The 16,247-nt window shown below is 43.4% G+C and overlaps 1 protein-coding gene across 1 annotated transcript in view; it reads left to right on the top strand.

Annotated features, from left to right (window-relative positions):
• MPZL1 (myelin protein zero like 1) overlaps window positions 1-16,247 on the top strand; it is a 41,700-nt gene that overhangs the window by 16,151 nt on the left and 9,302 nt on the right. The window contains exons 2-4 of the mRNA XM_066622632.1: window positions 7,380-7,540; window positions 8,594-8,807; window positions 13,822-13,954. Of these exons, the coding sequence (XP_066478729.1) occupies window positions 7,380-7,540; window positions 8,594-8,807; window positions 13,822-13,954 (508 nt within the window). The remainder of the gene's footprint in view (window positions 1-7,379; window positions 7,541-8,593; window positions 8,808-13,821; window positions 13,955-16,247) is intronic.

The raw sequence follows: 16,247 nt of genomic DNA, 5'->3' as shown, positions 1-16,247 counted from the left end.
CCATAGAATTTGTATAACCATATCCCACTGGTTCTGTCTGTTCCACCAGGTTTCTGTTAGCCCTTGCAATCGAACACTCTAGCTCCTCTTTATTGGTTTAAACTAGAGGCTTTTGGCATTTACCATATAAACACCTATAAATTGTGTCACCTTTTTTGTCAGTTTGGATGTGTGTCTTTTCCTCTGCAATCTTTTATTCTCTCTAACCTGTTATCCTGTCCCTATTTTACTCTCATTTCCAAATCATTCCTTTTTTCTAGATGATTTGGAACATTTATGTATTCATCTTTTAGGGATGCTTTAGCCCAAATTAGATGCTGCTGCTTTCTCCTAGCAGTCAGTTTAGAAAGGTGGCAGAGCAGTTTTTAGTGTTAAGTGCTAGCAGTCTAATTCTGTTTTGGTTCAAGTGGAACCTGTCCTCTTTGTACAGGCTCAGATTGTCCCTAAATGGTATCCCATGCCTATAAATCCAAACCCCCTCCTCCATGTTCTTACCAGTGCTTTGAGACCTGTCAGCTCCACTTGCCTAACTGACCCTGTGCATGGAACAGGTAGCATTTCTGAAATAGCCACCCTAGGGTTTCAGGGGCTTAGCATTTGGAAGCAACCTAAATTTGGCTTCCAGGACCACCAACTACATTTCTCAGTGTAATTGGTGCTATTATACACTATGACTGTTGCCTCATCCCCTGCAGAGTCTGCCATCCTATGTAGATGCGCCTGACATCCACAATCTTTGTACCTGGCAGGCAAGTTACATATAGATTGCAAAGTATTTTTTTGTCTTCCTGTGGATTGAATTGCTTGTTAGTAGAAGTCTCCCTACCCAAGAGAACTGAGTTAGCATAAGAAGAGAGAGTTTTAAAGGAAACCATTCCTTGAATGATGAACCTATCATTTCCTTCTTCAGAATGGCATTGTCTTTCTCTGAGACTCATGAGTCTTCATGATAGCACAGCAAATGTCAACCTGGGAATATGCCCCCCTTTATCACATCCCTGAATGTCTTCTCCATGTACCTCTGATTCTCTCAGTTTCTTCAGGTCACCTTCCTTGGTTTTAGTGGAACAGACTTGTTTGCTGAGAACCACATGCTCATTGTTGCACTCAACATGGATTCATTTGTCACTTCTGCATAGTAGGAAGATAGTCATGAGTCACACTCTATGTAGTTACATGACAGCACCTATCCTCTTATTGATTTACAACTTTTGTAACATGTTCTGTTTGTGTTTTGATATTGTTGGGGGCTTTTATTTTAAAAAAAATGGCTGGTTTGCTTGGAAAGCCAGTACTAAGTATTTTATTTCTGTGTTTTGTTCTAGAGAGTTTGGTTTTTTTGGGGGGGGGGTGGTGGCTTAGTGCCCTGATCTGCTCACTCTACTGTGCTACTGGCCCAAATGGTTAATTCACTTGTTTCCCATTTACCTTGATGCTTTGTTGAGAAGCTTCATTGCTGGGGTTGCCTCATGCCTGTAGAGCTGGCTCCTTTGCAAGTTGGCTCCAGACTTATTCATCTAGGTCAGTGGTATTCAAACTGGGGCGTTGTGACGCCCCAGCCTGTGGGTCCTGGCCTCTGCCCCCCTAAGGGGTGGGGGCAGCCAGGAGACAGGGGGAAGGCAGCAGTGCTCAGGGGGGCTTCAGGGGCTTGGGTGCACTTGCCCAAGCCTGCAGCCTCCCAGGGGTGCAGGGAGCCCTGCGCAACCTTTGGCAGGGCTCCCCAGGTCAGGAAAAGTAAAAGCGGAGCAATTGCGCCCTGCTCCGCAAAACTGGAAGCGGAGCATGATAGCTCCGCTTTCCCTTTTGACCGGGCTGCAGGGACTGGGGTGCACCCTCCAGTCCCTGCAGCAGCTGTCCCTGTGTGTGGGAAGCCCTGCGTGAGTGCCTGCAGGGCTCCCCAGGTCAGGGAAAGGGAGAGTGGGGTGATCACGCTCTGCTTCCGCTTTTGCAGAGGCAGAGCAGATCGCTCCACTCTCCCTTTCCCTGACCTGGGGCGCCCTGCAGGCGCTCACTCAGGGCTCCCCGCGCACAGGGACAGCTGCTGCAGGGACTGGTGAGTGCAACCCAGTCCCTGCAGCCCCCTGAGGATTGTGTCGCTGCCTTCCCCCTGCCCTTTCCTCTGGGGAATGGACAGTGAATACTGATCAATGGCAAGATTAAGGCAGTATTGTCCTCCAGGGAATAAAAAGGTCTGGTTTACTTTTAGTCTGCCTGCAAATATTCCTGTTTCTGAATCTTCACTCTAGTATTTAAACTTTTAAAAAGTGGTCTAAGAGCTAAATATAACTTTAGTTACCTTTATGCGTAAATTGAGCTTGACCTCAAGTTGAAGTCTTCATTTACTTTTTTAAATTAACTTTTCTATAGCTCAGTGGTTCTCAAATTTTTTAGCATCAGGACCCACTTTTTAGAATGACAATCTGTCAGGACCCACTGGAAGTGATGTCATTAACCTAGAAGGGATGTCATGGCTGGAAGTAATACCATCCATTTAGGCTTCAAACTTAAGCTGTGATCAACCAAAGGTCCCATTACAGAGTGTACTTGTGCTGTTATTTTGCAGCACCCGGAATTCAAATATTCCAGCTCGGAAATCAAAACAGAAGACAGATTTGGGTCCTTCTCCAACCACACAGCCCTTCCCAGTGTCCCATTCTATTCAGGGCAAAGCACTAGGCTTCTCGCCCATCAGAAGCCCACCCTGCCCAGCAGTTCTGTACCCTGTATTTTCAGATCTGTCTTTTCATTGGTGGCTGAGCTAGGTGCTACGTGACCCACCTCAAATTGGCTTGTGACCCACCTGGTGGGTCCCGATCACAGTTAGAGAGAGACACTGCTCTAGCTAAGATGGCTCTATAACATTTCTCAGTTTACTATAGCTGTGTATAAAAAGTTTGCTTAACTGGTTTTTTTCCCCTCCAAACTCGCATCTTTACCCACTCTGAGGGTGATGAGTGAAGATGCCTATTAACCAAGTTTGCTGCTTCACAAGCTGCCTGCCAGCCTGGTACCTTGCTTACTAGACATCTTTTGTGATGCTGCTCTGTCCTCTTTCCTCTCTCACAGCAGGCCGTGTGAGGAAGGCAAGAGGGTAGAGTGCCATTGCATAGGGAGCCCTGTCCTATAAGCAATGGGGGAGGGGCGGCATCTCCATAGATGCAGCATGAGCTTTGTTCACTGGTACTAATGTCCCCTCCAAGCATGCAATTAGTGTGGGTTTCTGCTTCTCTGGCAGCCAGCCAAGCCTTAACTGCTCCTGCAGAGCTGAAAAGCTGGATATTTCTACAGAAAACTCCCTAGGTTTCAGTTCCTATCTTGCTTGCTGTGTCCTTACAAAACATTGATTTAAACAAATGCTAGTAAGGTTGGGCATCCCTTATCTGGAATTCTGATATCCAAAGTATTCCAAAAACAGCAACTCTTTTGAACGCCAACATGATGCCACAAGTGGAAATTTCCACACCTGATGGTTTGCACAAAATGCACACTATTATTAAAAAATATTGTATAAAATTACCTTCAGGCTTTGTGTGTAAGGTGTATATGAAATAAATGAATTTCATGTTTGGAGTTGGGCCCCATCTCCAAGATATTTCATTATGTATATGCAATTATTCTAAAATATGGAAAATCACATATCCAAAATGCTTCTGGGCCCAAGCACTTCAGATAAGGGATGCTCAACCTGTACTTTTCCTTGTACAGAAGTCTAACTTGCCTGCTTTCTTCATTGATGTTCCTTTATGTTCTAGAGCTGGTAACCTAAGCATATTAAGAATTGTTACTTAGTCTAACTGCCTTGGTGAATGAGCTCCATGTACTGATCTACCATTCAAGTCCAGTGTCTCTATTTGTATCTGCCTCCTTCAAGTCCTATTGCTTCTATTGACCAGCAGTACCTTCATCCAGGCACAGTGTTGTCTTGGATACATGGTGACTGGGACTGATCATCAACAGTCTGTGGAAGGAACTGAAAATACTCAGTTTAATGGGCTTGTTGGGAGAGGCTAATAGTACTGATGTGACCTCTGATTTACTGTTGAGAACCTTCTATAAGCCAGTCTTCCTTGTTTGTCTTGTCACTATCTCTTATAAACTCCTGATTAGTGCAATAACACGTACAGACACTGAAACATTGCAACTTTTCCTCTCACAGATTTCCGTTGTAGTTGCCCATAACCAGATAGAACAGCCATTTTCAACCACTGTGCTGTGGCACACTGGTGTGCCACGAATGGTTCCAAGGTGTGCCGCCGGAGTTTGGTGGAGGGTCATTTATTAATAGGACCATTGGGGAATATGGGCTCCCCCACCAACAGCATGGTGTACCTTGTCAATTGTCTAAAAACTGATGGTGTGCCTTGACAATTTTAGTACCTTGTCAGTGTGCTGTGAAACAAAAAAGGTTGAAAATCACTGAGATAGAAGAGCCAAAGCATTTTTAAAAGCTTGCTTTTGTGAAAGTACAAGATAATGATGGAGAAAGAGGCACTGACCATCTTTCCACTACAGCGCAGTCTTTTAAGGATAATGGGTCTAATCAAAGTTTAAACATGAAACATCAGTGATATTTGGGAACTGTGTCCTCCAGCTGGATGACCAGTCTTCAGTTACTACAGTAATAAGTCTGTTTTTGTCTTGGGATTTGATGCATTCTCTCACTTTTCTAGCATACACAGAGAGTGGAGAGATTGCAGAGAACTGTTTTGGCAAATGTGCTTATGGGGAAATTGTGGTGGTGTTTTGCAATCTTATTTGGCTGACGTCCAACTTGGACAGGCTTCTTCTGGAAAGCTTACTTGAGCATCTGCCTACATTGTTGCTTGAAGCCAAATCTGATGTCTTTAACTCCAGCTCTTTAGAATATTCACTTAGAGAGCCTTTTTATTCTACAAATTAACTTGCTCTTTAGATGGTCATAATAAATTGCATTTACTATGAGGCTGTACTGTGGCTTGGAGCCTGTACAACTCTAGTCTTTGCTGTAGTGGCAGATGAAAAACCTTGATGTGGCTGTGCTCAATTTACTAAGATTCACATTTTCAGTGTCTTTTGTGCTGTGAGTCCATTAATGTTCCAAGCCTTCCAGTTTTATGGAAGAGATTTGTGAGTAGGCTTGTACAGTATGTAGCTTTTTGCACCTTTTCCCTTTCTAGTCTGGACATCAGACAACCCCTGGCAGTCAGGTAGAGGATAGTAATGTGTGCTGCTCATGCAGTGATGGAGGCAAGGAGCTAATTTTCTGGGGAGGTGGGAGGTGGGAGGGACTTGGGGGAGGTGGCAGAATGGAGGAGCGGGCGGGCTTAGGTTGCCCCTACAGCAGGCACATCAATACAAGTTTAGAAGGTTGAGAAAGAATGCTGCAGTGCATTTTTAACAAAAGCTGGGCTGTTTGAAAACTGGGTTCTGTGCTTTGCTACTGGGCTATATGTGGAAAAAACTTGCTTCTGACCCTAAAATGCTGTTTTTATGTGCCTGTAATCGCTTTAACCAACAGTGCTGTTCTGTGCATGTCTGCCTCAAAAAGTAAGCCCCATTGGTTTCAGCAAGACATCTTCCTAGGAAAGTGTGTACAGGATTGCATCCTAAGTCACCTTGAAAGCTATAGAAAACCTCCAGGAAATAACTTGACTTAGTATGGTGAAAAATAAAATGCGTGGCTACAATGTGGAACAGTGTTTGAGCAAGCTACAGATCTATTCTGTTAGGTGCATGGGCTTGGGACTTTCATGTATGATCCTTTGAAAAACATTCTGAATTTTCAAGTCCTTCTCTTTAGTATCTCCTGCTCCCGTTAATTTGTTTTAGTTTTGCAATGGAAGTCGTTAAGAAAAAACACAATTTTTCTTTGTGTAAATTTACTAGAATTTATTGGGGTTGTGTGATCTTGTTTTGTGACTTAAATGACTCTTGTAGTGATGCAGTGTTGAGGCAGACTTTGCCCACACAGTTCACAAAAGTCTGAGAGCTACTTCCTTTCAGACGAATGGAACTGTAACTTCAGTCTGTTGAATGTTATATGTGAATTTTGGGACTGCTCACTGAAACAAACTTAACTGAAGGTGAAGGGACAAAATACGAGATTCTAATAGTTAAGTGTGTGTACTGGTTCTTAGGCAGAACTTGATGTTGGTATGTGTGAAGGAAGCTCTGTATAGATTGGGGGTGAGGACAACTCTTCAAAGCAACTAAGAAAAAGCATTCTGTGCAGTATGTTCACATCCTTGCAACACAGGAAAGCGTTGGAAATGAAGATGCAGACAGGAAACATCTGGCTGGCAAGCAGAAGCTGAGAATGGCAGTGGTCATTGTTGGCCAGTCAGGATGGAAGTATGCAGGTCTACAAGGTGCTTTAGGCTACAGCAGTTTGAAAAGGTTGTGGTTCATCTACTTGTCACCCAATTTTCATCATCTACTGACCCCTTTAAATTGCATGAAGACTGTGCACTCTCTGAAGCACTCATGTTTCATAGACTTGGGGACCAATCCTGTCCAACTTCCCAGTGCCAATGCAGCCCTGAGGTAGGTGAACATTTGTTCCCTTACGTTGATGAGACCTCTGTGACAGCCCCCCCCCCCGCAAGATGCAGCGCACATCTGTTGGCATGGCTGCATCAGTGCTACAAAGTTGGATAGGATTGGGCCCTAAACAGGAAACATACAGTATGGGTAGGGGTGTTACCAGGAGCTCAGGAGCTCACAGAGTGAAGTGACCTCTTTGTCCAATATGGATGCGCTGATTACATTTTCTGAATTAACTAGTCTAAATGATGTAAGATTTGTCTCATCTTTTTTGCATCTGTTGGAGGCATATGGATTAGTTTGCATATAGAATACCACAGTGTGTGCTATGGAGCTGCCCATAAAGAGCCTCTAGAAACTTCAGCTCATGCAAAATATAGTCCCTGGGTACTGCCCTCAGTGATCTTGTTAACACCATTGATACAACTACTTTGTTTTATCATTCAAGATTTTGTATCAAAAAAGATTTTGTTTTGTGATTCAAGATTGTAGTCTTTAGTTCTAAGCTATGTAGGGCTTCCAAGATATCTCAGGGACCACCGCCACCCACATGAATCTTTCTGAAGTGCATTTTATGATGACTTGAAAGAGGATGGTCTCTGTGATAGCTTTTGTGCTGTGAGGTGCATTAGATATCTGCCATTGCCAGTGTTTGGTGATTGCTGAAAACCTATTTCCTTTAGTAGGCCTTTAGGCTGCTAAAACGCCATCTAGATCTATCCTTTGAGCTGTCTGCTGTTCTATTCTGTTTATGCTCATCTTTGCATAGCAAACTGATATATCAATAGTATATTGTTTCTACATTGCTTGTAAAGTGCCCTGTATTCTGACTCTTGTGGTGGTATTGTTTTTGATAGTCCAGGTTTCAGCAGTGGAAGTATACACACCTTCTGAACTCTCTGTGGAGAATGGGACAGAAGCAAAACTTCCATGTACATTCACATCCTCAGAAGTGATCAGCAGTGCAGCTTCTGTTACCTGGAGCTTTCAAGCAGAGGGATCCAGTACTACGGTTTCGGTAAGCGGTGATGTTGGAAACAAAACTAGCTTTGAGTAACATCCTGTGACAATAGTGGATTCTGTATTTTGCTGATATCTTTACCACCTTCACTATTTTCACTTGTAGTAAGAATATTATTGTTACTGCTGTGCTGTCTGGTCAGAAATGATGGCAAATGATGATCATACTATGCTTATCCTTAATAATCTTAATGTTTATTCTCTGGGGCAAACGTTTTATTTAGGTTAAAGTGGTGCCACTTGTACAAATTGTATATTACATTCTTCTATATGTGTTGGGTAGCATAAAAAGAATATGAGAATTGATGATGAGAATGAGAATGTGTGTGAAGGTGACATGGTAAGCAAGATGAAGCCTTCCCTTGACTACATACTGTGTTTCCCCAAAAATAAGACATTGTCTTATTTTTTTTTGGCTCAAAAAACACACTAGGTCTTATTTTCGGGGTAGGTCTTATTTTTTAATGTATAACAATCCATAGCCATTCATGTACAAAAATATACCATATAAAAAATTCCCCCAGCACCCAGGAGGATGCCTGCCTACTCAGAAGTCAGTCCCTTGATAGTTAATGGAACTTACTCCCTGGAAAGTGTGGAGAGCCTCAGAGCCCGGTAGGCAGGGTTGCCTTGCTTACTGCTTCCCACCTCAGCTCTTCCCCAGCGTCCTCTGCCCAAAGCAGCACAGCAGGTGCTTTCTAGGGGGCATGCACAGAGTGCAGCGTTCCCGGTCACACTGTCCACCCGCCCTGCCTGAGGACCCCTTCCGCCCCCTCGTCCTGGCCCTGATCACAACTAGGTCTTATTTTCGGGGTAGGTTTTATTTTCGGGAAAACACGGTAACTATTCTCAGACCTTTCCTTATATATCACCATATGGTAGTGGTAGTAGAAGTGGTAACTGTAATCTAAGCCATACTAGTTGCTTCCTTGGCCTTTTCAAGGGGCTACAAAAACAGTTCCATAGAACATGGAATTCGAATTCAGATGCAGTAATATAGCACAGAACAATTGTTTGAATGTTGCATAATGTTTTGTGTTATTGGTTACAGTTCTTCTATTATTCTAATGGGAAAGCATATCCTGGGAAGGATGTACCATTTAAGGACAGAATCAGCTGGGCTGGAGACCTCAACAAGAAGGATGCATCTATCAGTATAGCAAATATGCGGTTTCTAGACAACGGCACTTACACCTGTGATGTCAAGAACCCTCCTGACATAGTTGTTGTACCAGGAGAAATTAAACTGAGAGTTGTGGAGAGAGGTACAGTAGTTTCTGGATAAGTGTGCTGGTAATGAGGCTTAATGGAGTGCCTCAGCTTTGTGATGAGTTATTTCACTGATATTGTTTTGTTTATCAAAATGTTTTACTTAAAGGAGTGTTACTTTGGTTGCTCTTGCATAAGATCCATTGCATTTTATTCATACTCTTATTTCTGAAAATCAAGGCCATTTTCAGTCAACTAAAAAGTGAAATAAATTTTGTTCTTAGGCAAGAGCTTAGGTCTGGCCACCAAATTAAAATCTGACCAGAGAAGCCAAAAATGGTGCAATCCTAACTTGTGCTGGAGCAGGCAGGGCAGTGGGCCTGCAAGTTTTGCACCAGAAACAGTGCAATCTGAGGCAAGGGGAAAACTCTCCCCTTACCCTGTGTCGTGCTGCACTGGCCCTAATGGGTCTACTCCGTAGCAGCCAGAGACTGCTGCATGCCATTTGGCAATGGGGTCAGGACCTGGCATAACCACTGGATCCTGGCCCCGCCTTCCACTCTCTGCCTGCCCATTCCCAGGAATGTCTGCTGCCTGCCCTCCCTTCCTATGCCCCTCCAAACCTCTGCATTGACTGAGCTCGGCTGATGCAAACTTGCCTTTCTGGGCCTGGATCTGGTGTGGAGAGGCCAGTGCAACTCCTTTTGCTGGCCTTTTCAACTCCTGAGTCTATGCCAATATGCCTTATGGCATATTTGCAACACCCTTGGGTTGGCTGTGCCGTGGGAGTTTGGGGAAAGGTATTAGTAGGGCCATTGGGGGATGTGAGCCCCCCACCAACAACATGGTGTGCCTTGTCAGTTGTCAAAAAACTGATGGCGTGCCTTGACAATCTTGGTACCTTGTCAGTGTGCTGTGAGACAAAAAGGGTTGAAAATCACTGACGTGGTAGATGTGGCAACTTGCCCTCTCTTCTTGATCCTGTGCCTATTTAAAATGTATCACTTATTGCAGCATTCTAAGCAAAATCTTGCCAAGAAGCAACACATAATTTGATTGTTACTAATGCAAGATCTAATTTGCAAAATACTAGACTAAGGGCGTAATCCAAACCCTGTGTTCACGTCATAAAGCACATTTGCGCCTCTTCGGGAGGAAGCCAGGCCGGTGCTCCCAGAAGCGCCAACCTGTGGAGGCCGATGGAGGGCTCCGTGCTGGCTTCCTTCCAGCTCCTTGTGTTGGCTTGGATGAGCCGACGCAAGGGTGACAGGCAGGCGTGGGGGAGGCAGGGAGGCATTCTTGGGTGTGGGGAGGGAGAGGGAGGGCGATGGGTAGCTGGAGGTGGCAGTTATGCCGGATCCCAATCCCCGTAACTGGGGAGAACAGAGCGGCTTTGAGCTGCTCTGCTCTCCTCAGGCTTGCACCACCTCAGGAGGTGGTGCAAGTCCAAGGAGACCCATTGATGCCAGTAGCCCTTACCCAGGGGTAAGGGGAAAAGTTTTCCCTTGCCTCTGGCTAAGCCGCTGCTGGCCACAATCCTGCGCTGGATATAGTGCAAGCCTCCTGGCTTGCCTGTTCCAGCACAAGTTAGGATTGCGCCCTAAATTATTAGACTAGCTTTAGCTTACCTTTGTTATTGCTGTGTTTTCAATTTTTTTCTTCAGAAAGCCAGTGCAATAACCTGATCAGTCCACATTTTAATTTGATTTTCAGTAGATATGATTAATGTGTTATATTTCTATTAAATCTGTAGTATCGATGAGATTTTGCTCTTAGTGTTGTGCACTTGCAATATATTTGTGGACAAAATTTGGCAAATTATGTAATAGGAGTGGTTGTCATCTGCTTTATATTAATATTATTAATAGTATTTATATACTGTTTTTCAACAAAAAGTTCATAAAGCGGTTTACAGAAAAGAAACTCAAATAATGGCTCTCTGTCCCAGAAGGGCTTACAATCTAAAAAGATACAACACCATCCGACAGCCATAAGAAAAGACACTGCTGGGGTGAGGTGGGCCAGTTACTTGCTGAAAATGCTGAGGCCTTCCTTGTTGGATGTATATTTGTCAACAGAGTGATACTAAGATCAAACTCTTCAGGCTTTTATTTGAAATGCAGCTTCTGGGGTGTTTCTGCTGGACACTGATTTTCCTTTGAGAAAGGGGAGTGCCCTTATGAGAGGCAGCGCTTGGAGAAGGGGCCTTGTGAGGGTTGCCAGTTAGATAGGGAGGTTACCCCTAGAAATTGTGGGTTACTTCAAAAGCAAGAAGGGCTGTTAACTTTTGCCCTGGCACTATCAGCTGTCTTAAGAGTTGTGTGACTTCTTTGAATGGAGATAAACACAGCACCTTTCCTAAATCTAGCAGCCTATGCAGGCTAGCACTTTACCAATAGGGAACAAAAGGTAGGCAAGTGAAAAAGGTTAGGCTACCCCATTCCCTTTGAAGTTAATTGTCAGAGTGGATGAGACTCTCCTTTAGACTGAGGGGTTCAATAGGAAAAGTGGTGGCAGCAGATTACCCAGACCAGCTGAGTACATCTTTGGAGGTAAGAAGATGTGGAGTGAGGTTTTCAGGTGCAAGGTCCCCAGGGGGAACAGAGCCATGGGCTCAGTTTTACATGTGCACACACTGATCCATCTGCTGATGTAGTTGCCCAGTAGTGTAACGGGGGGGGGGGCAAAACAGTAAGTACTGCAGGTGTACTGCAGTATGACATGCTGTGGAAGTGGCCCTTCCCACTCATCATTGCAACCATTCCAGGCAGTAACACAAAGAAGATGCCATTTAGTTCAGCAAGCGTCCATGCGTTGCTATTGCTATCTGGAATAGTTCAGATGGCAAATGGGAGGGGCCACTTACATGGCACATTGCAGTGCCTGCAGTACTTATCATTTTGCTCCCCCTCGCTATGCTACTGTAGATGCCGCCTACTTGTGAATTTGTACATATCTCTATGATATGGAAGTCAGTGGGGAAGCCAACTAAGGCAGTAGATCAATGTATCCTTCAGAGCCATGGTGTACATGTCATCCTTGGCACCCTCTTCTCTGAATTGGCTCACGCCTCACAATCTATCTTTTATTAGCAATATATTTGCCTGTCTGCAGTGCTCTGTACTAAGTAATGTCCTGCCTTTTGACAATCTGTTCCCATGATGTCAGGCCTTAAGTGGTGAGGCATGTTTGCATGTGCTTCATAAAAATACTCAGAAAGAGCAATCAGGTCCTGCTTCCAAGTATTTTCAGAATGTGTTACCTTGTACTGTTACCCATGGTGATTTTCTTCAATTTTTTATTTGTATTGCTTTTAATATAATGCATATAAGTTTATATGTGACCATGATGCAATGCTGCATCACTGAAGCCAAACTGCTTGCTTTTGCCAACCCCACACTATATTCTGGACTAGATGAATCAATGGACACTGTGTAAGAAACATGAGGCCTAATATTCAAGGCCTGTTGCTATCCTGTGAGTCCTATATCCTTAGAAGGAACGTGGGGGAGGGGTTAAGAGCACTGTGAGGCAGAGGTTGCTAGTTTGCTTCTTTTCTGTTTGGAGATTTGGGAAAGTGAAACATCTTTCACACAGGCAATCATGTTCCCCCTCCCTAAAAAGAACAGCGGATATACAACTAGCTAGGACTCTCCAACCTGCCCAGCCTCATTCTGGCCCATATATTGCAAGGCTCCTCTAGGGTTTTGGGAGGGTAACATCTTGCAATAAGGCAGAGACTCCCTGGCAACATCTTTGGGAGCACCACATGGTATTCTGCACCAGGAATTAGTCCAGCTGTCTACAGGTAGTTATCTATTATTACATCATGTTTGTTTTCCCTACTGCAAGTTTTCTTCCTTCTGCCCATCCTTCCCTTCTCACCAGCCCAGGGAAAGGGACCAGAGAGAAGAGCATCCCTATCCCCCTTTTTCCTTATACTTACCCCTTTACCCTTCTTATGGTGCACTACTACTAATGCAGATGCACGTCACAACCCAACCATGCATATAATTGTTAGGGTTCATATTTCTTGCTGTAGTTTTGATGTTTGTTCCTTCACAATAAATCTTCAGTGTTTGACTGGAAGCCATTGGTCTGTCTCAATTTATTTTTTTAAACAAAATTGGTCTTTCTTTCTCTGTATTGTACCAACTTGTAACCAGTAAAAAGAGTTTTTATCAGAGAGCAGTCTAACTAGTTCCCTTCACATTTCCCTTGATAACAGTATGCGTGCATGCCTTTTGCATTTGACACAAGAGGCGTATATATTTATAAGCCCATATGCCCATTGGCACCATATGTATATGCCCATTGGCACCAAGACCCCTTTTGAAGGGTCCAGTTGAACATGACCCTTCTTGCCCCATCCCTCTTTGCCCTGGCACTAGCCCAAGCTTCTCCTTGTTTTCTCCTATTCCTCATTCCTGCTGTTCCATCCCCTCTCTCTCCTTGGGAGCGTCAAGTGGCATAGCTTGCTGACTACAGCGGAGGGCATGGGTGGCCCTGCAGAGCTGGGAGTTTCTGTGCTTGTGAGCGGGCTGCAGTTGGTGTGAAGGTACAAGCAGCCTCAACAAGTGTCCGGGCATGCATTCTTGGGCTCCTCACCCTGTCCTGTGGAACGACCTGTGGACGGCAGGCAGCGTGCCATTTCCGCCCTTTGTTGACCTTGGAATGCTCAGTAAGTCCACGAACCAACATGTATATTTTGTACTCGGGTATGTATGGCAGAGTACAAAATTTAAAATGAGAATTAATCTAGAGTGGGATGCCTTATGTTTAGGCTGATAAATGACTTTATTTTCTCATGGGGCTGCTGTTGAGATGAACACGAAATAAACTGTAAAGTGTTTTCTATAATGAAGAAAATGTTCAAATTTAATAATAAACAAAGCAGAACCTGTCCATGACTCTGCATGCAGCTTATGCACTTTCACATTTTGTGAAGTGTAAAAGAGAAACAAATATATTTATGTAAATGCATCTTTTAACTTATGGATTTAAAACCCAAAATGTATGTAAATTTTAAAGATGAAGCAAACTGAGCTGAAATTTTTATTCTGTCCTCAGGTAACCTGCCTGTGTTTCCCATTGCCCTTGTGGCAGGGGTAGCCGTTCTTGGAGTTGTGGTTTTATTTTTGCTCATCGGTCTTATTCTGTGTGTCGTGTACAGAAAGAAGAATTCGAAAAAGCATTACTCTGGGTAAGGTTCTCCTCTGCTCATTTCTTTAGGAGTTGTTAAGGTTGCATTACTAAATTATTAATGACAGCTGGGAAACATCCCTTTTTAGTCCCCTGAAGGACTATTAATTTTTATATGTGGGTCTCACCTGGTACCCTTGTACATACTAGAAGGGCAAAACTTTGCACAAAGCTGTCAAGAGAGGCAGTTTTACCCTCTGTCTTACAAAAGTAACGGCTCTTGCAGTTTTCATGATGAAGTTAAAAGGTGAAAGCTGGATGTTCTCTACATCTTGGTTTGCGCAACTTTTATTGAGTTTGGGGTGTGGCTGCCAACTCCTTTACAACAGTCTGCTTGCCAGAGGTTTCCATCCTAGCTTTCAGAAAATAGTCCCTCTATTATCTTCACTGGCTTCACCATCTGCATGACTTTTTTTTTTTGTTGCTGCACTTGGGGTACATTTTAAATTTTGCTTTAAGAAACTTTTCTTATAAATGTGTTCAGAATACCAAGCAATTTTTTTGTTTGTTTTTGGAATGTTCTGAACTGTTTTGCAGGTGGATACCTGTGTGAAGTGGTGGTGGGACTTTATCTCCTGTATTGTTTGACTCCAACAGAATACAACCCTTGTGCACAAAAAACTGAACACGCATATGCACATTTTGGGGGGAATTTGTCATTTCACTTCCCAACTCTTTCCTGCTTCTTGTAGATCCAGTGATTGCCATCAATACAACCTTAAATTTTAATTCTTGTTGGGTGTATTTTGATTGGCAACTTCTCCCACTCTACCTTCTCTTCAGCTGGAAACTTTAGAGAAGGGTTTCGCTAGAGATCAGCGGTAAGATTTAATGCACTGCAGTTTGCTTTGTAAGCTCAGAATTCACTATGGAAAGCTTGGTTTCCTTTCTGCATGTGCTCTTTCTGTAACATCTTGAAGGCAGTTTACACTGATCTGCTCCCAGAGATCCCAAAACCTAATACAGTACATGAGTAAATAATTCTGTCTCATATTATTGCTGAAAGCTACTTTGAGATACTGGGTTTTGGACAATGACATCCTTCTCTCCCAGCAATGTAGTAATTGATACTGTTGCTTTGACTATTCCAACCCCTTTTGAAATGGTTACTAAATGATGAGGGGAGGGGAGATAACTACTCTAGCTGTGGATAAAGACCAAAGATATTTTTTGTCTTGATTTCTAAATGGTACTAACATTAGTGGTATAATGGATTGATTTGGGTGGTGCTGGGAACCCTTGCATGGCAGTACTGCAGCTTCTGTTCTTATTCTGACATTTTGGTTTTTTCTTTCCTGCTTTGGTGTGCTGGGATCGTATCCTGCTCTTATCTTCCTCTCCTTGCAGAGATCCTGATATAGACGCAAGATTGGGAATGTAACAGGGCTGGGTCTCCTCTTCCAGTCCCACTATATACCATGGTAACTAATCACATTGGTGGTTGCTCTTTGGTACTTTGTGTGTGTGTGTGTGTTCACATTTCTGCCTCCCTTGCTGACTACCCAGCTAACATAACTCCATCACTTGTGCTGGAATCCTGTTTTGTAGACTGTTGGTGAAGGGGCAGCGCATCTCATTTATTGCTTGAGTTTTGTTGTCTCATTTCTTCAATTGATGGCAGTGCTACTTCAGAACTAGTATCCCATCTCTTGGCAGCAAACTTAGGTGCATGAAAGAATTTGGACTCTGTACACTGTAAGGGGAGAAAATAATATACTAGGGCAGGATCTGTTGTGGTCAGCAGAGAATGGAAATTTCTCTATGCACAGAGCTTTGTTGCAGTGTTGCTTTTAGATTGCTACTAAGTTCCATGAATTGTTTACAATTCCTGGGATTTTACTTGTCCTTTGGCAACTTTTTAATGGTAAGTTTCAATCCCAGTAAGAATAGTAGCCCATTTACTGGTCTTGAAACAGCTTTTTCTCAATACTGTATTTCCTTGTGTGCTGTTGCATATCTTCATGTCTGCTTTTTTGAATGTTTAAATATTCCTTTTTGATAAATGGCAAATTTTTTGCAGAGAACTGCAGTCTGCTTAATGTCATTGTAACAGTATCATGATCCATGTGTACTTATACATGCTGTGTTTGTGATGTGATGTGTAGGGTGCAAAAACTATAGGAAAAGGTAGTAGAATCTGTATTCGTCTTAGAGCCAGACTGTATGGCAGATGTGTGTAACATCACCCTAACAATCTCTTGATAAACAAGAAAAACCACTTTTGAAGGGTTGAGGGGTCTTAATTGAGAAATAGAAGTTTCTGAAGTGTTTAAACCGTGTTAAGGAACAGATGT

This window comes from Tiliqua scincoides, chromosome 3, assembly GCF_035046505.1.
Source record: "Tiliqua scincoides isolate rTilSci1 chromosome 3, rTilSci1.hap2, whole genome shotgun sequence".
Lineage (NCBI taxonomy): Eukaryota > Metazoa > Chordata > Lepidosauria > Squamata > Scincidae > Tiliqua > Tiliqua scincoides.
The sequence above is the reverse complement of the archived record's forward strand: the minus strand, read 5'-3'. Positions and strand labels throughout refer to the sequence as shown.